The sequence below is a fragment of the Battus philenor genome, unplaced genomic scaffold (assembly GCF_028537555.1).
Source record: "Battus philenor isolate CCGP_79_NKW_IND1 unplaced genomic scaffold, ilBatPhil1.0.hap1 SCAF_11, whole genome shotgun sequence".
NCBI classification, from domain to species: domain Eukaryota; kingdom Metazoa; phylum Arthropoda; class Insecta; order Lepidoptera; family Papilionidae; genus Battus; species Battus philenor.
Window position 1 is genome coordinate 12,689,564 of NW_027181673.1, and position 23,505 is coordinate 12,713,068.

At 34.6% G+C, this 23,505-nt stretch overlaps 1 protein-coding gene across 1 annotated transcript in view; it reads left to right on the forward strand.

Moving 5' to 3' along the window:
- FucT6 (alpha-(1,6)-fucosyltransferase) overlaps positions 1-23,505 on the forward strand; it is a 54,955-nt gene that overhangs the window by 25,310 nt on the left and 6,140 nt on the right. The window contains exons 3-6 of the mRNA XM_068772820.1: positions 5,232-5,354; positions 15,482-15,691; positions 16,314-16,479; positions 22,048-22,234. Of these exons, the coding sequence (XP_068628921.1) occupies positions 5,232-5,354; positions 15,482-15,691; positions 16,314-16,479; positions 22,048-22,234 (686 nt within the window). The remainder of the gene's footprint in view (positions 1-5,231; positions 5,355-15,481; positions 15,692-16,313; positions 16,480-22,047; positions 22,235-23,505) is intronic.

The following is a 23,505-nucleotide window of genomic DNA, read 5'->3' on the forward strand; positions in this document are numbered from 1 at the left end:
ACTTAGCCTAGCCATAAATATTGTTACAAGAAAAAACATTTTTTATTGTACGTAACATTTATTACTATCATAATGTATTTGTTTTCGCCTTAATGATGGGCGACGACAACCTTCGCCCATCATTCCTATCTTGTGCTCGTAGGATGGGATGAGTGACACTGTTAATAGAAACAAAACAGTATAGATAAGTAGGTACCTAATAAATTGCTCATAAAATAACTAGTCATTAACAATAGGAAAAATAGAATAAGAAAAGTGCAGTAATGTATTAAGAAAGCACAACCTAAAGAAAACTGTGATAAAAAAAATAGAATAAGTCAATAATAAAATAAAGAATAAAGCCACCTGAGAGTAATAAGATGATGGAAGGAAGGCGATGAAAGCAAGAAGTAATGAAAGAACAAGATGAAAGATATTGTGATGGAAATAAGGTAAAAAAAAAAATTGAGAGGAATGACAGTGAGTGAAGAATAAAGATGAAAAATCTGAATAACTGAATTGTAAATAAAGACCCTGATCCCAACTAATTAAGGGTACGAGAGGCCTCCAATAGCGAGGGCCATAAAAATAAGAAAAAAATGTGTTTGTTTAATACACTAATATAAAACAATTAAGACCTTTAAACATTGAGGCCAGTTATCAATAGTAGCACGCAATATTTCTATAAAATTCTTCACTGCTAATAGTATGAATTGTTTTAGAGTTGTTGTGTGGCATGGCGTTTAGAGCAAGCCTTACTTTCTAAAACTGACAATAAATCCTAATTCAGTGGATTAAGATTAGGACATGACAGTCAGTCTTCATCTCTGATGAAGTCCGGAAAGTTGGTGTCTAATCAAGATTGAGGGGATTTAGTTCTGTGACTGGCGCCGGGTTTTATATTTATATAAAGGACCATTGTAGATGATTAAATATGGTGTTGTTAAAGAACGTAACTGCCTTCTCAAAAATTTTATCTTAATATACTTATGTCGATGTTTTGATACCTTTTTCACTATAATATGACTCCTTCACTCCTTCATAGCTAACACCTCACATACAAACACTGATGTTGGATAATGCCGACGTTGTACTCTTTTAATTGATTGGGGAAGCTTCTTTAGAGCTTTCAACATAAATACGGTCATTTTGTTTGTTATAATATTACTCAATTGTAAATATTTTCTCATCCGTTTGCAAAATTTTTCCGTACCGCTTAAGTAGTTGTTTTGATTTTACCATTCTTAGTTAAGAAATGACCAATGCATCTATAATAGGTTGGTAATTCGAAGTCATCTTTTAAAATACACGACATGGTTCTAGTCGCTATCTTTATCTCCCGAGATAAAATATTTTGCTTTCGGATAGGATTTCTAACCATCCTTTCCCTTATAGCATTAATCGCCTTTTTCGTGCGAACACTACGTGGACGGCCAGACATTTTTCTGTTACAAACAAAAGAGGTTTCATTGTACCTACCAATAAACCAGGTACCCAAACATTTGACTAATACCAAACGTATGGAGGATTTTAAAAATTGTATTTGGCAATATACCTACTTCATGTAATGTAATCACAGCGATTCGGTTCTCTTTATGACCTCACTCCATTTTAATATCAAAAAAGGTTTTACAATATATTGGCACACATTTAATAATACAATGCATAACTTATTTAATTTTCGTTATAAGTAAGTAAGCACTTGTTATTATTTTTCCTGTATGTCGAAGTTTGTAAATTTCATATAGTCATGTATAATAATTTATTCTGAGAAACTTGAGGTAAACTTACCACAAATACCGAAATAAAAAATGAGGCAGCTCATTGATGGCCATTTTTCATGTGTCCCATAGAGCGTACTTCATAGGATTTAGTCCGACCTTTATTATGGTTTCGATAAAGGTTTATAAAATAATTAAATATATATTCGCTTTTTTACTCTGTGTCATTAGGTTTTGGACAACGGGAACCGCATGAGAAATATAAAGATATACCGGATATATCAATATTCTGTGGTTTCTCCATTAGCACGCAAACAAGATGTTACAATTTCTTAATCAAATGTATACGGTTTGATCAAAACCGGTACTTACATAAATCTCACAATCATCTTGATTCGTATATCGAAAATAAATTATGACGTCACCAAAATTAGTGTCTTAAAAACCGGAAATAATATCTGATGTTCTATATTTTTTATTGCTATTGAATATGGTAATTATAACATGTTTTCTAATTCTACTATATATGACCATACGATATGTGCAACGCCCGCTTCGATTTAATGAATGTTTACTCAAACCCCTCTGCGGGTGGAATATTGTAACATCTTTACTGACTTCTTTTCAATGAAAGGAATATTCCTACGAAATATTAAATCTGTAGGCCTTATGACTTCAGAGATATAGCGATGAATTATGTCGAAAATATCCATATATCCCGTATACATACATGATTAATTATAGGTGCAAAAGCTTTAAAAAGGTGAGTGTATAGATCATTGACTGTCAATCAATGTATGCTTAACCCTATTCCTAAAACAAAGGTTTCAGATTTAACCCTTTCGTTGCCAGCGCCAAAGTTAGCCGGTTATCACAGCCAAATGAATTACTAAGAATTATCCTAACTTCTATTTTTGCTATTTTAAATTAATTATACCAGTAAAATCTTTCAATATGTAACACAAATGAGAAAATTCGAACATCAGGCCTTACCGCTATGCAATATGCACACATCGCGGTGCGTTGTTCGGTTCAGTAGCGTCACTTCGGCGGAACGGACTGCGGTAAGGAAAGGGTAAATGAATAATGTAATGATAATATAGTAAAAAAAAGCGTTTTTCAAAATTCGGATTACTAAAATTAATTACAGTTTACTATCCGTTCCTGCGTACCTTCTACGGCCAGAAGATATCGGTGTATTGTATTTCGATAGAAAAAAAAATTAATGCAATATATTTCAGAGTGATCACTTTATACAGGATGGTTGAAAAAGGTTTTAAAATTTTAAAGTTTCTGCTGACAAATGAACTATAGATCTTATAAGAGGTTATGTAGGGCATGGGAGGTAGAGATATTACCTTTATGCTTAAAAGGCTGTCTTGGCAAATGAATTATGGTTGATATTTAAATGTAATGTTTGCAAACAGATCATGTCTGTGAATGTCTGATTTATAGAAATATTATCCTAATGAATCCTTTGTTTTATTATTTTATTAATGGAAGGTCGTTTCTTCAATTACTGTTTCAACGGATTGTTTTTTGTAAATTTATTCATGATTTTTTTTTACAAACCACACTTGGCGGGCTTGGATCGACTTGAATATTTTGTACTTTCAAATTTGGAAAACAATGCACGTGTTTAAAGTTGTTTTTTTAATTTTGTTCTCTTTGATGATTATCTTTCTATGATATTACTTATTAAAACTTATTGCATGGATTAAAGAGCGAGCAAATTATATCACAAGTGTTAATATATTTGTAATGTCATCTGGAAAACATCACGTAAAGTAGTCTTTTTAGATTTACTAGTATACTTCGGAACAGTCGATTTTGCGTCGATGAACTCTTAGATCGCTTGATCAGACGATCCATGGAATAACTAAGAGCAAGGTTACCCTAGACCTAAGTATTCTGATTCGAAGGTATCGGAGAGGGCAGAACCTTGGCTCTACAGGTTGCTACAGTCGCACTAAAACCTTTTTGTTAAGTTTAATTTTGAATTGAAGCAGGTTAATGATCCTCTAATCCAAAGTTTGTTCGGAATTGTTGTTTTGGGTGTCTAAAGGAGGATAATCGTGATTAACAAAACCGAATTAGAGTTATAAGAGGTAGACGTAGAAATTCCTTGATATAATTTTCTTTGACAAGCAAAAGAGTGTTTAGGTCATAGTTTTAATTATACCATTATGTAAAATTACGAAGCCATTGATGACTGCTTCAAGTCTCATGGCAAGATTTTCAAACACAGTGCGATTATACGATCTAATAACAAAAACATATCTCACTGATTTATATTTTCTCCTTTTCTCTGGTTGTTTCTCTCATTGTTCAGGATCGTAGCTCCTGACGCCGTGAACTGTCTTTATCGGTTGCTTTCCTTCGTTGCTTAATGTATTGAAGTACTAATTGATATTTCCTGCTCCTGTAGTTTCAGACCGGTTACTCGGTATATCTTTTCTGCTATTAAAATAAAAACTTCTTTTTTTATCCATACAAAGGTTGTATATAAAAATTACGAAATGTGATTCCTCCAACTGAAGAGATACTCGACTTCAGTTGGTTCGCAACCGGAATTACGGGTCTAGTTGTTTGGGTTTAGAATAATACTGGGACCAGTAGCCCAGCTGTGTGACCGATAGGTGGAGGTCATTGGTGTTGGGTTGGTAGAGACTATGTGGGTAATTCCAGACATCGGACATGTGCGTTTGCCTAGTATGGTCTGTGGTTAACGGTAGCTTGCTGGCTGGCAACCGACAGGGTACTTGCCTGCTCAGCAAGCTGGGCGTAATTTAGGTTAGGTCACGAAATGGGATTTGGGAAATAAGTATGCCCAACAACTACGGTACAAATACAGATCCTTACATAAATAGGTGTATAGATCCCTGCTCTCAGATGCTGTCACCGTTAGTATAAACTCACGGTGTGGTATTTCGGGGACAGTATAGGATAATCAATAAATTAGGAATAGGACAAGAGACAGGTTTGCCCAGCGGATTGGTTATTTTAAATGGTAGTGGACAGGTCACGCAGGGCAAGAACTTGATCTATTTCGTATGGTCCGTTTCCAATAGATCCTTTTGGATATCTACGAGGCAGGCCATGTATGTCCAGCAATAGGCCTCTTACGGCTGAAATTATGATGATGATTGTTATTGTAGTATATCTGTGTTATGAGATGTACAATAAAGTGATAAATATATGTCGAAACTTTGTAGAATAGACCGGCGTCTATAGATAGCGGTAGTAGTTTCCCCGCATAAACATATAAAAGTTCCACTGCGCGGTAGAAACTACATTAACAAAGAATAATGGATAACGACACGACATATATTAAAGTTACAGTTTATTGACATATATACTTCGATGCTTTATTTAACACTATCCTTAAAACATTTTTTTTCATGTCTACTTCAAAAGTAAACACCGCTTGTTGGTTTATGGTTTCTTGTTGTTCGTGGTAATTTACAAAATGGTTTACGTGGAGTCGGTGTCAAAATATGTAGAATTAATTTTAATGTTATTTATATACAGATGCAACGGCAGCGTAGACGAGGTTCTGGAGTATCAGGAGAGGCTGAAGAGCATATCGTCGCAACTCGAGTCGCTGAAGCAGCAGCATAGTAACCTCATAGCACAGATTAGAAGGTCATCGGGGTGAGTTTAATTAGAATTAAGTAACAGTACACACATACTAATAAAGATTTATTTTCGGACCTATGAACCATATTAAAATAGAAATTTAACATCAAGAAGTCTATGATAATCGAGTGGCCACCTTCACGCTTTGAGCAGTTGTAGCTTAGTGGTTGAGGAATGATATTTGCTGTCGTAGCTCTCGGGTTCAATTTCCGAAATACAATTCTATCTATAATTCACACTTTGTGCATTAATAATATAAGATTGGCACTACTTACAAAAACAGTTTCAAGAGAATGAGTTGTAGCATCCTCTGCGTACCATAATTATACATTGCTATGGCAAACCCGCCTGTCAAGCGTTGCGATGATGGTATAACCTCTCATAAATATCTTTGGAGGTGGTCTACGTCTTGTAGGGAGTATAATTTAGCGTAAATTAATCATCACCCATCGTCAATTAGTATAGTAGTCACCATTTGGTTGTCCAGACTCATAACAATGAAGTTTTTACTTGGAAACTCTTGACTTGAAACACGAGATTTGTGATTTATTTTTAAATTTGACATTACTTAATAAGCAATGCATTCTTTTCAAGAGTAACACATGAGTTCCAAAGGCTTTATAAATTCAAATACTTATTTTAAAAGCATTAGGTTTTATTCATTTGAGTTAATTTCTTTCTCTGTAACATCTTTTTTAATATATAAAAATACTATAATAGTAGGCACTGACAAATTCTGATGAGTGATGTAAGTAGGGGAAGTAATACAAAGCTTAACTCGTTTAATGCTCGTATAAGTGTATAAAAATAATTTATTTTAATTTGTAGTAATTCGAATTTTGAAGCTTCATACTATATTATCATTACTGAAGGATGTACCATAAATTATTAACGGATAATGGGCCATACAAACATCCTTTTAAAGCTTTCACACATATAACCGATCATCTTTTGTGTGTGTTCTTATTACTTAACGTGACATATGTGATTACCAATTTCCAACCTTTACAAACATCCTTTTAAAGCTTTCACATATATAACCGATCATTTTTTGTGTGTGTTCTTATTACTTAACGTGACATATGTGATTACCAATTTCCAACCTTTACAAACATCCTTTTAAAGCTTTCACACATATAACCGATCATTTTTTGTGTGTGTTCTTATTACTTAACGTGACATATGTGATTACCAATTTCCAACCTTTACAAACATCCTTTTAAAGCTTTCACACATATAACCGATCATCTTTTGTGTGTGTTCTTATTACTTAACGTGACATATGTGATTACCAATTTCCAACCTTTACAAACATCCTTTTAAAGCTTTCACACATATAACCGATCATCTTTTGTGTGTGTTCTTATTACTTAACGTGACATATGTGATTACCAATTTCCAACCTTTACAAACATCCTTTTAAAGCTTTCACACATATAACCGATCATCTTTTGTGTGTGTTCTTATTACTTAACGTGACATATGTGATTACCAATTTCCAACCTTTACAAACATCCTTTTAAAGCTTTCACACATATAACCGATCATCTTTTGTGTGTGTTCTTATTACTTAACGTGACATATGTGATTACCAATTTCCAACCTTTACAAACATCCTTTTAAAGCTTTCACACATATAACCGATCATCTTTTGTGTGTGTTCTTATTACTTAACGTGACATATGTGATTACCAATTTCCAACCTTTACAAACATCCTTTTAAAGCTTTCACACATATAACCGATCATCTTTTGTGTGTGTTCTTATTACTTAACGTGACATATGTGATTACCAATTTCCAACCTTTACAAACATCCTTTTAAAGCTTTCACACATATAACCGATCATCTTTTGTGTGTGTTCTTATTACTTAACGTGACATATGTGATTACCAATTTCCAACCTTTACAAACATCCTTTTAAAGCTTTCACATATATAACCGATCATCTTTTGTGTGTGTTCTTATTACTTAACGTGACATATGTGATTACCAATTTCCAACCTTTACAAACATCCTTTTAAAGCTTTCACACATATAACCGATCATCTTTTCTGTGTGTTCTTATTATTCAACGTGATATATGTGATTACCAATTTCAAAGGTGAATAATTTTAAAACTAAAGCGACAAACAGCAAATAAAGGATACAGTCAGCATGATAAAAAGCGAAATGCTTACAGAGTCCCCAGTATTTCAACTATTTCGATAAGCGCTTTTTTCGTGTTTTTTACGACTGCCACATTTTAAATAAAGTTTCCACAACAAGCCCGCTGAGTTTCTCGTTAAAGTTTCAGCAGAGGGGGAGTGCCTTCATATCTCTGGAGTGGTTCAAAACTGCTCGTTATGAATGCAACCCTCGCACGCCACTGGCTGCTTGAGCCGACGTCGCCATTTCCTTGTAAAACTATGCGGTTTGGCATATTCCGCCAGACTGGGACAATGCGACGTATATACACAGGGTTTTCGTATAATTGAGCGTGTAGTTTGTAAGTGTATGCTTTCAGTTTATCTGACACTAGTTTATCGTACAGGTTTAATTTTTTGTCTATATAATTCATACAAAATAAAAAACAAAATTGATAAAAATTACTAAAAGAAAGTTATGTATGTATTATCATCATTTTAGCCATACGACGTTGGTTTCTCGATTTGCGTTTCCCTCATAAATTTACAGTAGTATTTGGAAGCGGCATGCCTCCAGAGTCTTCCGTTGACCATAATAATCGTCTGTCAACCTTGTGGGTGGAAACAGATAATTAAAAAATAAACGTAAAATTGTAAAACTCTGAAGAGAAGGCTAAGGAAGGAAGTGAGGCGATGCATGGAAAGTGTGAAATGAATGAAAGATATTGTAAAGGAAATTAGAGGAAAGAATGTAAGACATTGAGAAGGACGAATAATGAGTATGAATAAAACATTTTTGTAAATAAAGAATCTGTCCACACATGACAGGCGTTGAACAAGAGACCAGAAAAACGAGACACTTAAAAAAAAAACTTGTGGGTAGTCCTACACTGCGATTGCCGTTCCTTGGTTTCCAATCCAGAATTTTAAATGTGGAGCGACCATTCTGAGCGACATGTTGCCCGACGCCTCTTCAGTTTTGCGTCCGTGTTTTTGGTTCGATTTCGAAATAAAACCATGAAATAGCTATCTTCACGGCTAGTTGGGCGACAGTGAGCTTTCTAATAAGACCAAGTTCAAACTACAGTTACGAATAAATTGAAATATCTTTTACAAATCCTAGTGAAGTTACAACTTGGCTTGAAACTTTCTAGTATCCACTTTCGCTGTCTCGCAGGAACGATTGCTGCAATTAGCTTCTTTGTATATTCTCAGAGCTGCACTTAACGTCTCCAGTCGGGTAATTAGCTACTAAGACGTTACTTGAATGTTTTCATCTATATACGTACAGTCACACAGTATCCGGCGATAAATATTGCACATCGACCTTTAAAAAGAGACAATCGCCTAATTTCGATTTCGTAGAGGGTTATCTCTGTCGCACGAAATACAAACAGTCCGGTATCTATTAGGAGCTGTTAAAACAAGTATCAAGCTTCTTTTGATAATTATTTTAATTATTTGTATAAATTACACAAATATAGAAATGAATAATAATTGTAATAGGGGAATTGTATTATATAAAGTATCATTGAAATGAACATTGAAAGGAATGTAAATAAAAATAAATAGCAAATAAGCAAAGTAATTTGACAATGTAAGATTGCAAGAAGTGTGCGAAGGACGGGAGACGATGCGTGAATGAGATGTAAATAAATGCTGCGAGGATGATAGATAATGCGAAGAATGAAAGAAGGAAGGAAGGAAAAAACTGAGATAGACGACAGAGAGAGCGTATTAAAAGAAAAAGATGAAAAAAAATTATAATCTAAGTCTCTGTCCTAAAAACATGATAGGGGTAACGAGAGACCCCAAAAACGGGGACCAGTAAAAGAATAACCTTTGAATATTTCTAATTTGGTAATTGACTGAATTTTCACGGCGATCACTCAATAGATTCAAAAACTATATATCCAGTTTTTGAATCTATTGAGTATAGACAGACAAGCACACATTCATTTTTATTAATAGAGATTTTGTTACTTGCACTATTAGATTTGGTACTGATAAAACTTAATGGTCTGTGGCAGTTCTCTAGAATAAATATATATGCAAAACGCATTTCAGAGTGTTTAATTTATTTATCGATTTAATATTTCATAAGAAAACAACCATTATTTAAAGTATTTTTTTTCTATTTTACTCATTGACGGCAAATATTTGACGGCTAGTTGTTTATTTTACTTACGAAATTATATCATTTTTTTCTTCAAAATCTTCGTCGTACCATATTGAAAATATGAAATAAAATTACCTAAATTGGTCGAGCCGTTATTCACGTTTGCATTCCGTTTAGGAACACATTACTTTTTTATTTCTTTAGACACATTATTAAAAAAAAATTGTATTTTATGAAATAAATTTTTATTTGTAAAATGTCACTACAGTTATGTGTCTATTGACCTACGGCCTATCATCCAATATCCGTTAAATAATGTCAGGTTCATTATCATCATCATATCAACCTATACATGTCAACTACAAGGCAAAGGCATCCACAAAGATCGCTGCGATGATCTGTCTTGTGCTGCTCGCATCCAGTAACTTTCTTAACTTTGTAAGAAAAGGACCAATATTTAACACAGAGTGCTGGACTCTGTGTTTGGCACTAATCGGTGCAACATAACTCCTGAAGATACCCCGTGGAGGGGTGAAACACGAGTGGTTTGACGGTGGCGGTTGTGTAATTCGCATTGTTTGCCGCATGCACATTTGTCAGCGGGCTGGCGGGCGGTGCACTTTGTTGCACGACTACGACTGCATGTGCGGAAGTGGCTAAATATTGGTCCATTTCTTACTTAGGATGGACTTCCGCAAGGTAACGCCTGATTCCATTAAACATTCCTTAACTTTGTCTTCGGTCCACCTAGTAAGGATTTCATATCTCGTCTATCGGTTAATGATGACATTACCAACAAATTAATTTCAGTTCCTAATTTAAATGTTCAAAAATAAAAAAAATATTACTATAAATTTGTAGAAATTATCGCTAGTTGAGTTGAGGACATAATGTGCACGGCTAAATACGGGAAGCCCGACGTATCATGAGCACTGTAGTCACGCAATTTACTCGCATCAAATTCAAATTACACGATCGGTAATAAGCATTTTTTATTTACATTGTTATAACTAGTTACCGTACTAAATGGACCGGTTTGTACAAAATAATCTAAAATGTCTACAAAATAATTAATTCCGAGAAAATGTGTATATAATTTTCAAATATAATTTCCGTTAACATTTTTTATTTTAATAGATTCTAAACGGTGTTATACGGTATTAAACGGTATTACTCTCTAAATAAATACATTTAATAAACTTTTAAGTTAAACGGTTTTTTGATACCCATATTGTGGTGGTTGTGGAAAAATATGTACCTAGTCCGCCATATTGATACGGCGTCCATCTTGAATTTTAAATTTTGACATAATCATCGTGTTATACTAGTGTAGCTCTTTCATTTGATACCCATATTGAGGGGGTTAAGGAAAAATATGTAATCCGCCATTTTGTATCGGCGGCTGTCTTAGATTTATAATGTTATTAATTTTATTATATTGTATTGTCATCTAAGTTAAATGTGTGTACCAAATTTCAGATCAATCTGACAACGGGAAGATGTTTATATTTCAATTTCTAATTTTGACCCAAATAAATAAATAAATAAATTCTGTACGGGTCGAACTAAATAAAACCGTTTATTAAATCAATTATGATACATTTATCAAATAGTGTACCCTTTGTAGTTTAAGTTCCCATCGTTTATTTAATTTAAAATCATTTGCCTAGTTGCTAAACATAACCTTGAAAATTGCCATAGCAATGCATTGGCAGTTTTTTTAATATTTTCGTTAAGGTACAAGAAAAGTTATAAAGGACAGAAAAATTGTATAAAAAAAATTACAAACAACGCTTTTCTTTTTTCATATCGTTCATTTATATCTGAAGATAGACGCCCGATAGATCTACGATAGACTGAAGCATATAGGTCTGCTTCAAAGATCACCGCAAGGACCAGTCTTGTGCTGCCCCGCATCCAGCGACTTCTCGCGACCCTGATAATGTCGTCGGTCTACCTTTAAGAGGACCTACCCACGCCACGTCAACCACAGAGTAAATTCAAACATATAAACATAACTCTGGAGGTACGGTATTCCTGATGTACAGAATCAAATGCTCGGATACTACACATACCAGTATGTTTATACAATATTGATCTTCAATTAAATATATACGCCGCTTGGAACGTGGGAGGTGAACGGTGCTATTTATATGTCTCCGTAATATATCGAAATGGGGTAGAGGATAATGTTCCTAAAAAGACATGCTGGAACACGTTTCACAATATTTTTGAGAAAAAAAGTTAAGTATTATATTTAATCTAAACTACATAGTTTAACTTCCTCAAGTGATAGACAATTCAATCCAATATCCTATCAATATAACAGCTTTAAAACATGCACTAACAGATTGAAGTGGCAATGATCAGAACATTTTTATCATCTCTTTGATAATAGATGGACCTATCTAATGGCCTCTATGGATTCAGGCGTTATTTTGCTGAAGTCCATCCTAAGTAAGAAAAGAACCAATAGTGAGAGACGAGACCATAGTGCACTTGCACAACTACTGCTGCATGGCGGAAGTAGCTATATATTGGTCCTTTTCTTAAATAGATAGACCTTCAAAGAGAATTTGAAAGACTTGCAAACGGTGATCTGATTGATGTAACAAAATTAGCAGCAAAAGGATGGATGAAATTGGCTAAGAACGGAATTAGAGAGAAATTGATAAAAGGGAGGCCTTCATTAAAGAAGGAATCATCGATATATCCAGTATATATTTATTTCTAACAATATTAAAACTTAGGGATAAATAAAGAGCAAAATTAAATAAAAATTAGCTAACACGATTGCGGCAATGTAGAACTATGTCAATGTTTAAACAAGTTAAAGAGCGTTTATTATCTTGTCTTATCATTTTGTAGTCATACTTTAGAACAAGTTTCCGAGTTATGTATTATTAATTTGCAATTAATATGCCGGATCGTGGATATAACGTAATAATTTAAAGTAAATGATAAACGACTTCAAGTAAAGTTGTCTGAATAGAAAGGGCTTCGTAAAGTTATTTACCACTGTAGCATAGCTTGGCATAAGACTAATTGCCATGCATACTTTACATATTATGTACTAAGGTGAAATTATCATTTAAAACTCCTAGGAATTGTATATGCAGGTGAATTTTTCATACGTTGGCAGGACTGTCTATAACATTTGTGTCAAGCGTCTGTTCGTCAAAAGTTGTTATTTCATTTGGGCTCAACCCTAAATCATTTTAAAGGATGTTTTGCGACGCAAACGCGTCAAGTCGACATGTGCCAAAATCGCTTAATTTTATGAAAAAATGAACGTTAAAATCTTGTTTGATGTCATTCCACAACAACTGTATTCACCCGATTTGGTTTCGTGCGAGTTTTGGGTATTCAGCAAACGCAAAAGACCAATACAGGGACGATTTGACACGATCTTGGAGACTAAAATCAAACCGAATGTTTTGAAGGCTATACCGGTGCGTTTTATCGGACAGGAATCACTTTCAAGGGGATGAAATTGATATGGAAGAATATATATAATTGTAGTTATAGTCTAATGAAGTAATCAAAAAACTATAAATGACATTATTATTTTAAAATTTTATTAGCAATTAAAAACGAAAAAATATTAAGTAAGAAACTCCATCTGTCGCATCCCTCACTACTGAGAATCTTGACCCATTAGGAAAAGTTTATCGCGCATTATATCACGCGATCTGTGTCGATCAAATGTCATTAAGATTTTAAATATATAGCGTTTTTATTTATAGTAGCTAATTGAGATGAGTTTGTTTCTTTCTGTGTACATTTTCCCAATTATTTTGGTAATTTCTGCTCTAATTTCTTTCTCTTTATTTATTTGCGATGTTTATGTACGATGATATAACTTAGTCGTGTTATTCCATGATGTCGACGGTGATGATTAGACAGTCAAAGACAATGGTAGGGATCGCGAAAATTTCAGGATAATCACTGCGATTTAGAATTTTTTGGAATTCATTTACATTTAGTGATTTGGCGTGTTTTTGACTCCAGTTTAATCTATGACTGTGTGTCACGAACACATTTTTTAGAAATGGTGGATTATCCAGCCATATACGAAATGAATCTCAATTTTCATCAACTAAGAAGACAATGATAAAACTTTTAAGTGAAGTTAATGGCCCGGAATTGCAAGTTGAAGTACTGCCACTTCAACTAAGAGCAGAATAAAAAGCGTGGAAAGGCTGTGATATAATATAATGTATCTTAATTTTGATAAAAAAAGCTGTGACGTCTTAAGAATTATAGAGATAAGAAATTTAAAATAAGTAAAGAATGTTATAAATTGTGAAGCATGGAAGGAGAATACTAAATAAAATTAAAAATTTAAACTTTTAGAAATTGTAAGACATGTGTAAACCAAGTTCCAATTCAACTTGTAGGGGTGATCGAGCGGTACCCAAAAACAGAAACCATAAAAAAATCTCGCGAGAAATCAGAAGGATGGCTGGGGCTCTAGGGTTCTGGAATAGCGACTACGGACAGGCAAGCGCAGTGCAAGACAGCTGATCTTGTGAAGGTTATTGGAAGACCCTGGACACAGCTTCCAGACGGTATTACCAGAAATCTGTGAGGAGTGGTTGATTTCCAACAGTGGACGTCTTTCAGCTAAAATTATAATTATGCATAACATATAAATTAAAATCAGTTATCAGTTGCGTGTGTAACGATTAGATTAACTAATATTATTATTAAAAGCATCTCGTTATATACAGTGCATAAACTGGTCATATATTTACAATTAGGTTTCTTTGACTGGGTTCTCCTTTTTGTAGGTATGATACAGATTAAACAGAGCTGTTACTAATGTGATTACTACGCAAATGAAATGTACTCACTAATGTCTCAACATCTCAAGATGACATTATTTTGTCAAAAGATTTTTTCTTTTTTTTTTTTTATTGAAAGGACTCTATGCTGCCCTAATGGAATTTGAAAATATATCTTTCAAAGTAGCAAAGCTCGAAGGTACATATAATTTTATTGGATTGGGAGGCCGTCGAGCTCTTAGATAGACTTCGGTGGACGCTGCATAGGGTGACTAAACTCTAGGGCCTTCACGAGGGGAGCGCTTTATGTCCGTTAGAATTTATAGCTTCACTGCGTTGGATGTGGCGAAATTCTAAGGGCGCTTGTTCTAAACTGTATCATAGTAACAAGGGTTCATTTGGAAGCATCGGGACTGTCGCATTAATTACCTTTTCTTTCTCGTGTGGTTTTAGTTGAGTAGTTACATTCATTTTATTTTTTTATTTATGGAAGTAGACCTTCAAGTAGTTTTAAAATGATAAAATAATTTATATTAACAAATATGTACCCCGTTCTATTTGCGTTACGTAATCGTAAATAGAAACTCCTACCAAATTTCAAATTTCGAAGCTTTGTAGTTCTAGGAATATCGTTTATCTCTGTTTTTTCGCTTAGTCAGACTCTTTATGATTTGTCTTCGCGTAAGGATCCCCAAAAGGAGAATAACCATGGCTATGGTGTTACTGCTACTGCAAAATGTGGAGGAGCATCAGCCGCTCTGTTCTGGTAGTCCGCTGTCAAAGTTTGCGGCGGCACTCGTTATTTTTTTTCTTTCGGCCCACACCTCGTCCCGCTATCCGAGAGCGCGGTACGGCGGTTGCAGTAGCACTATAGATTAACCATCAAGTAAATATTTCGTTCGATTGTCCGATCTGTCTTTTAAATTCATGGTAATTAAAATATATCAAGTATGTTTGTTAACATGCGTAACGACTATATAGTTAATGTCGTGGGAAGTGGCTGAATGTGGGTAGCGTAAAACTTGTCACCGTGGCGGCCTTTAGGGGAGGCTTAAGCCTTGCAGTGGACGTATGAGCGACGTCATGATGATGGTGATGGTTTTTGTTCCAGACAAAATGGTAACCTGAACGATTTGGATCCGTCATTGTTTGGTGCGGATCAGGGACCAACGGAGGAGTATGAAAACTTAAGGCGGAGAATCTATTCCAACACCAAGGAGATATGGTACTTTATAAGTCAAGAATTGGGGAAGCTCATGACTGAAGATGTAAAGGTGGAGAAGATACAAGCGATTTTGGATCAAGTTGCCGATCGCAAAAGGTTAATTTTACTTTTTGTACATCAACATATAAAAAGAAAACACATGAAATAAGAAAAGAATTAAGTAAGAAAAGGACCAATATTTTGCCACTTCCGCACATGCAGTGGTAGTCGTGCAATAAAGTGCACCGCCCGCCAGTTCGTTGATAAATGCGTATGCGGCAAACAATGCGAGTCACACAACCGCCACCGTCAAATTACTCAACACGTGTTTCACCCCTCCACGGGGCATCTTCAGGAGTTATGTTACACCGAGTAGTGCCAAACACAGAGATGACTCTGCGACGACTACCTTACACGACTACCACTGTATGTGCGGAAGTGGCTAAATATTGGTCCTTTTCTTACTTAGGATGGACTTCTGCAAGGTAACGCCTGATACCATTAAAAAATAGAAAAGAATTAAGTACAAAAAGCTGCCTTATCACTAGTGCGTAATCACAGTTAACAGATAGTAAAAAAAAAAGAGTTTTTTAGTACCATGAACCAAAAACATTCGTTCCATTAATTAATTTACAAAGCTTTTATTATACTTATCATTATTCGCCGGTTGCAGGATGCTTGCTTCTTCATCCAGACAGGACGATTATTTGCGTCATTATTAAAGATGAAACTTTTGCAGATCCCTTCTGTCCGACCAGCAGAAGCTGCCAGAGCTGGATGGCTACCACGAGTGGCGGCAGACCGAGGCCGCCAACCTGAGCGACCTTATACAGAGGAGACTCAAGTATCTGCAGAACCCACCTGACTGCAGGGAGGCGAGGAAAGTTATTTGCAACTTAAACAAGGTAAGCAAAACATTTGCCAGAGCTATGACCTGATAAAGCCTAAGTACTTAATAGAGAGATTTCGGTTTTATACCTTACTTACCTCCACAGCATATAAACTCACTACAAATTTGTTCCGAGTTATTGACGTTTACTAGGTTCACTTTGGTTGTGTGCTCTTTAGGCATGTTTATAGCAAAATTTATTAGTACTTCACGTTTTAATTTTGTTAAAAATATTAATTATTCTGGTCTAGAAGACATCACCTCCATATCCTCAGGGGTTCTATATTGTTCCTCATACGTGACCAACTCGTGTTCAGTTAGGAGCTGCTTCCAGTATAAAAATAAGTTTAATGTAATGTGTTCGCTTCAGGGGAATCAAACCGGTGACCTACAAGCGTAAGTTACCATTACTTTGTTACGTTACACTGTGATGTTTATGTAAGTACTGTTTTATTAGAAAAAAAGTCACGTTCAAATGGATGTTACTCTAAAATATTGTACGAAGCAAATGAAAGCAATGTAATTCTTTATGTTAAAAATGCGACATTTTTGCGGATCGCCATCTAATAGGCCATTGAGAGTGAAACATGGCCTCGTTAAACGTTTTTATTTCGAAGCGAGCATGTTTTTAGCTGGTAGCACAAATTGCAAGCTATAAAGCTGTACAATACATTAGCTTTTACCGTGAATTTCTTCGTTAGAATACTAGCATAATCTTTTTATACCAATATAACAATTAAAAATGTAAACATATTTTAAATATCATCATAAGTCTATTTATATACGCTGTTAAGTACAGGCTTTATCAAATACTTTTCTCGTGAGACTATATATATACGTATCTACGAGGAAAACTCGGCTTGTTATTTGAAATGCTTTTGGAACTTCAAATCAAATGTGCCCACGTGGTCGGAAAGTTCTCTTGATTGGATGCTTCTTAAGCATATATATATATATATATATATTATTATTAATCTTTATATTGTTACTATTGTAATACGCATACTTCCAAAAAGATATCGGTTCATTGGTTTAGATTGGGGCATGTTGCAAATCTTTCCGAATAGACAGTATAAAATTGAGCTCCTATATAATTAATTTCTTTAATCGCCACTGATATTAGAAGTGCACATCAAAATTGGTCACGTTTACTTATCGGCGTAGATTTTTATTTATTTATGTCACCGCCTACCATTAGTAATCGCATCTGCGACCACGCGGTGTAGCAGACCGTGGAGCACGCTATAACGAGCTGTCCCTTATTGGCAAAAGAAAGATATAAGTGTGAAGTGGAGCTGGTGGAAAGTGGCACCATCGCCTCCCTAATGCGAACGCTGCTAGAAATTCCTAGATTATCGAAGAAAAGTTGTCAAGGAGGTTATAAAAAATAAAGATTACATTAAATAATATAACGTATAATACATATTAAATAGAGTTTATTACACAAGTTTTACAGGCCACCTATCTAAATATGTAGATGATTACTGGAAGGTTATTATTCAAGTTATTGCGTATACTGTACTTTTAACAATGGCTTCAGATAAGTTCTTTGCATGTTGTAAACACACTGGAAGACATAATAATTTCGTCTCCGTCGCCTCAGTTGCGACCGCAAAAAATTATCCAATAGACGTCAGTCATTATTTAATATAGCTACTGGGTTTTCCTTGTTTGGTTGCAAACCAAAATATGATTGAGTAGTTAAACATACAGACGTGATAAATACGTTCTAAAAGCAATGGAAAACGTTTTAAACAGTTTTGTAACATTTTTACGCTTGTATGGCCAGCTTTAAAAAATTATTTTCTTTCTTATTTCAGTCGAAGCATGCGTCTTGTATTATAATTTATATTAAAAACCAGTAGTGGTCGCATATTCAATTTCGACGTATAATTTAAACTTTATGATTATATAGGATTGCCATTGCTCACAAAGTAGGTTTCTAGAGGATACGTAGTAACGTCCTCTGCGTAGTATAAAATCACACTGCGATCGCCAACGTGCCTGCCAAGCGTGACGATTTTGATATATCTCCCCTAGACATCTTTGGGGCCCTATGTTTTGCAGTAAGCTTCTGTGGGTAGAAACTAAATAGTATAAAAAATACTCAATTGGTCTAGATCGAACAATCCAAGGTTTTCCTTTTATAGTATTTTTTTTATTATTAGGATCAATATTCCACAGACAAGCGTCCGTGCCTTTGTTTTTACTTCTACGTTTGATATTTCCGAATTTTTTTGTTCACGCTCTTGCTTGTCAGTGTTAACTAAGTTATTGTAGTGTCTTAAACTATTTTATAATTTAAACTTTATAGTAATTTATTAACAATGTACTTATAGCTAACGATATATAGTCAATTTTTTGACCATTTTCTGGAATCTTTTATTAAAAGCGCATGCATTGCTCTTAAAAAGATTACGTTACTCGAAGTCGAGTCTTAGATAGACAATATTTATTCATTATTGTGCATATTACACTTGCTTGGAAATATTATAACTATAGATGGTGAAGGACCTTTTTCACAAATAAATAATCAGAAATAGTAAACTGTTGGGTCGTTGACATATTTCGACATCTTTTAGCTACAATTTACAGAAGGTTTAGCTTATATGTGTAAATTTGTGATTTGTAAATAGACGGTCGTAAGTAAACGAACTGGTCCGAGTTCCGTGTACATGTGAGAATATGTATTTTTTAATTACAGTGTCGGAGTCAGTGGGTCGTTCACCTTATGATAAGAGATGTGTTATAACAATATTGTTATATGAGATTTTTTTAATACAAGACACTGTTGCGTTTGTCTCATTCGGGCACAAGATTCTGTCTCATTATCTCAGTGTTAACTTTTTATTTAAAGCAGACAGTCCTATTCGAATTTTAAAATAATTTTTTAGAAGTATCAGCTTTAGAATATATTTTTATATGGCGAATAGTTTGCACTTAAAGGCTCCGTGAATTGGAGAAATAACAGTCTAATTTCGTTTTTAGTAATAAAACCCCCAGAAAGATTCCTTCGGGATTCTTACTCATTACATCATTGTAATGTAATGTTTACTGGATAGCAATTTAAATGTAGATTTTTTAAACACATAATTAAACAGCAATTTACTCTTAACTCCGTTCGATTGCTAGTTTGTAATTTATATCAAATATTTTTTAAACCACGCTCTAGGAATGGAATTGTGATTTACGTATCAGTAATAACTTTTCGTGTTCAAACCGTTTTGTGTTTATAAAAGTATGGCAATTTGAAATTAAAGGTTTAAAAATATTCGCAATGATTCGAACATTTCAATTAGTTTTTGGATTAATAATTAATTGTTTTTGTTTTATAATACTTATGTAAGATGCATTATAAAAAACGTTAACTTTTTTTTAAATATTCAGTTTTCTCATCTTATACGATTTTTTTGGATTGTTTTTTAAAAATTGAATCCACCTCTAAAAAAGTTGGGTATGTTCGTTTAGGCGACAAGGACGTGTTAAGACGGATTTACACGAACGGCACACATTTAGCCCTGAGCAATGGTTTCTTAGCGGTAGAGGAATTAGACTTGTGATCGTATGCCGCGGGTTATATTCTCGATATAATCTTTAACAATTAACACTTGTGCATTGATTTTGTACGAATACCGCTGCTCAAAAATAAGTTTCTACAGAGAGAACAGCAGCGTCCTCTGCTTACCACGATACCACACTGCGACCGCCAACCCGCCTGCCCTACGTGGTGATTATGATGTATACTGCGATAGTATTTTTGGGGGAGACCTTTTCCCTGCAATGGCTTCTATGGGCTGTTACAACAGTGGTCTCACATCCCTTACTTTTCGACCACTTCCTCTCTAAGGCTTGCACTGAAGTTTGATACTCAGATGCGATGAGACCTATATAATATTTTCTACCTACTGTCCGGTAATTATACAAAAAATGTTGGTTACTTGAATATTTAACGATCGCATTGTACAACGTTGTACTAGAAAATTGCCGCGTCAAACTTTTAATGTACGGATTAAGGTGAAACGCGCCCGGAAAATGTGTCAATAGTTTTATAAATGTGCATCGTTGCGTGGATTATCGCCGAGCTTTTAAGAGATGTACTATGGCGTCATAAACGTTTCGTATCTTATATATATATCTCTCTCTTATATAGAACTATGTTTTATTTTTAGTTTATTTATTTAACTCTTTATTGTATACCAGCACTTCTACAACATTTGAAACAGCAAAGAAGTACAAAAAAGAATTCAATTTGAATATTTTTACTTTTTTATCAGTAAAAAAAAATAGAGTCGTTTCGAGTGATAAAAGGAAAGGAAATGATGTTTATGTTTAAATGTATGATATATAGAAGTTTATAATTCATATATCATCAAGAGTATAGTTTTCGCAGGAACATAACAAATAAATAGACAGCGGAGACAAAGAGAAATAATACTAAAACTAAAAATTCATTTATAAGACTAAATAAAAGTTAAATATTCCACAAATCTAGGACGTTGATATAACTCCAAAAATAACACTCATCTATGTAAATCGTGTAAAAAATCGTAGTAAAAAATATTCTTTATTCAATATCAGGTTCCTACGAAGGAGGTTAGAAAAAATATTTTGTAAACACATCTTATATGCAGTACTAGCTTACTTGAAAGACGTCACGTCTAAGCTATGTATATATAATCAATCCGAAAGATATCAAAATTGAATTGCTAAATGTAATAAAAATTAAATAATTATGGATAAAAAATTTCGTATATAAAAATATTAATTATTATATCCAAAGTCATAGCTTCAATAATAATTAATTTAAATACTGCGCAATTTTTTTTCTCTAAGCTCCTCCTTCAAAGTATTAGGAAGCTTTTAAAAAATGAATGAAAATAGTAAAGTCGTATATATAAACAAAAGCGTTTAATGTATCGTATTAAATCAAGTCGTTTATCGAATTGTTTACTATTTCCTTACCGCATTACGTTCCGCCGAAGAGACGCTACTGAACCGGGCAGTGTGCCGCGAAGTATGCACATTGCATGATGGTAGGCTGATATTTAAATTTTAACATTTAAGTGTTACATTTTTAAAGATTTTACTGGTAGATTTATTAAAGATGTAAGTTAGGATAATTCTTTGTAATTTATTTGGCTGTGATCAATCTTAAAACAGGGATCTTACAAATAAGCCCACATTACAATTTTTACGTTTATATTTGGATTCTCGTCTTTTGCCATTTGCGCTGCATACAACGCACCTTCTACTTCGCTTTATTCATACCGATTTAAAATTGAAAGTAAAATGTCTTCCGGTCAACCTTAGTAGATTATTATTGCGGTGATACATTTATATATTTTAAATTTTAGTTTATATATTTTTAGCATACTATACTTTCGAATTGTTTTTGAGTAAAGGCGCATTCAATAACATGATTGTACGCTTAGAGGAATCAATGTAATAACAATGCAATATAAGGAACGACAAACGGATGGCATCTAACTCCGCCGCTGGTAACGAAAGGGTTAATATAACTTAAAAGGTTCCTTTCAATTTTTTTAAACTTCTAAGTTCGCTCACTATATATTTTTAATTCCAGGGCTGCGGTTTCGGCTGTCAGTTGCATCACATAGTCTACTGCTTGATATTCGCGTACGCGACCGAGAGAACACTGATTCTGAACTCCAAGGGGTGGCGCTACAACACCAAGGGATGGGATTATGTGTTTCATCCGATATCCGAGAGCTGCACCACCGCTTACGACGACAAAGTTCTTCAATGGCCAGGTAATATACATAACAAATATTTTTATATTGACATTGATAACAGTTAATAGAGCGTGTTTACAACTTCCTCTAAACTTCTTAAAATTAAAGTTTATCTGTGGTCATCTATATTTTTAAGGAAATTAAACTAATAACTGTTTTTCTTCGAAAACATCACCTGATGTTCTCACGATTTTGTGTACCAAAGATGAGTTACGGCTTTATTTGATTGTTGCTGGACGTCGCTAGCCGTTTTGGATTTTACAGCTTCATCGGACCCAGAGCTCGAGGATCCGAAATCCACGAGCCAATATATTAAAAAAAATCTACGTCAGATGCGTGGCTCGACGTATTGTATTGACTAATTGATAGCTACTTTGTTTTCGGAGAAAGGTTTGATCCTTTCTCCTCCTCCTTTTCCTCCGAAGACATTTTAGTTTTAAAATAGGATGCCAAATAGTGTTCGAAACGAATCTATTGCTAGATTTAACAAAAATTGTCAAAGAATGTTTGTGTGCTAAATGTACGACACTGTGTCTCCATAGATAGTTGCACACATTGGTAATGACGTGGACGAATCCAGGCTATTAAAATGTTAATTAAACATATGTAATTTTAAATAGTTAAAAAGGTATACGAAGTCTTGCAGAGTTTCTTCGGTGTTTATTATAAGGTCTGAGACATTTTCCGAAAAGGTAGTAGACTCTAGAAACTTGGCATTGCATATGCCTCCACCAAAGATATCTATGGCAGGATTGGCGGTCGCAGTGTATAGTATTATGGTACGCAGAGGACGCTGTGGCAGTGGCAATCCTTTATAATTAATGTACAAAGTATGAATATAGGACTGTATCTCGGGAAGTGAACCCGCGACCTACGATTGCAAATCTCAGTCCTCTGCAGCTGAGCTACCACTGACATCAGAACTGGGTGTATTATACATTAATTGACAGTAAATGATCAACGGTCTTAACACGTTGAACGCCAGACTAAAAACCATGTTTAGTACAGTGGGCCGCGACGGACACCATGTGACTGCCATCACGTTGGGTCCAAGAGGCCGCGTCGGACCCCATGTGTCCGCATGCCCTCGATCACTTCAGAAGCTTCTAGGGAGCCAACATGTGACCCGCGCTGCCCTGGTAAATCGCTGTTTCCACAAGTCGCCCATTATTTTTAAGGGTTTTACTGACAATATTTGCAAAAAAACACCTTGGCGATTTTTTGACGATTTTCGATTTATTGTTGTGGCCCCAGGGGACAGTATGCTGTCGGACATATGGTGTCCGCCA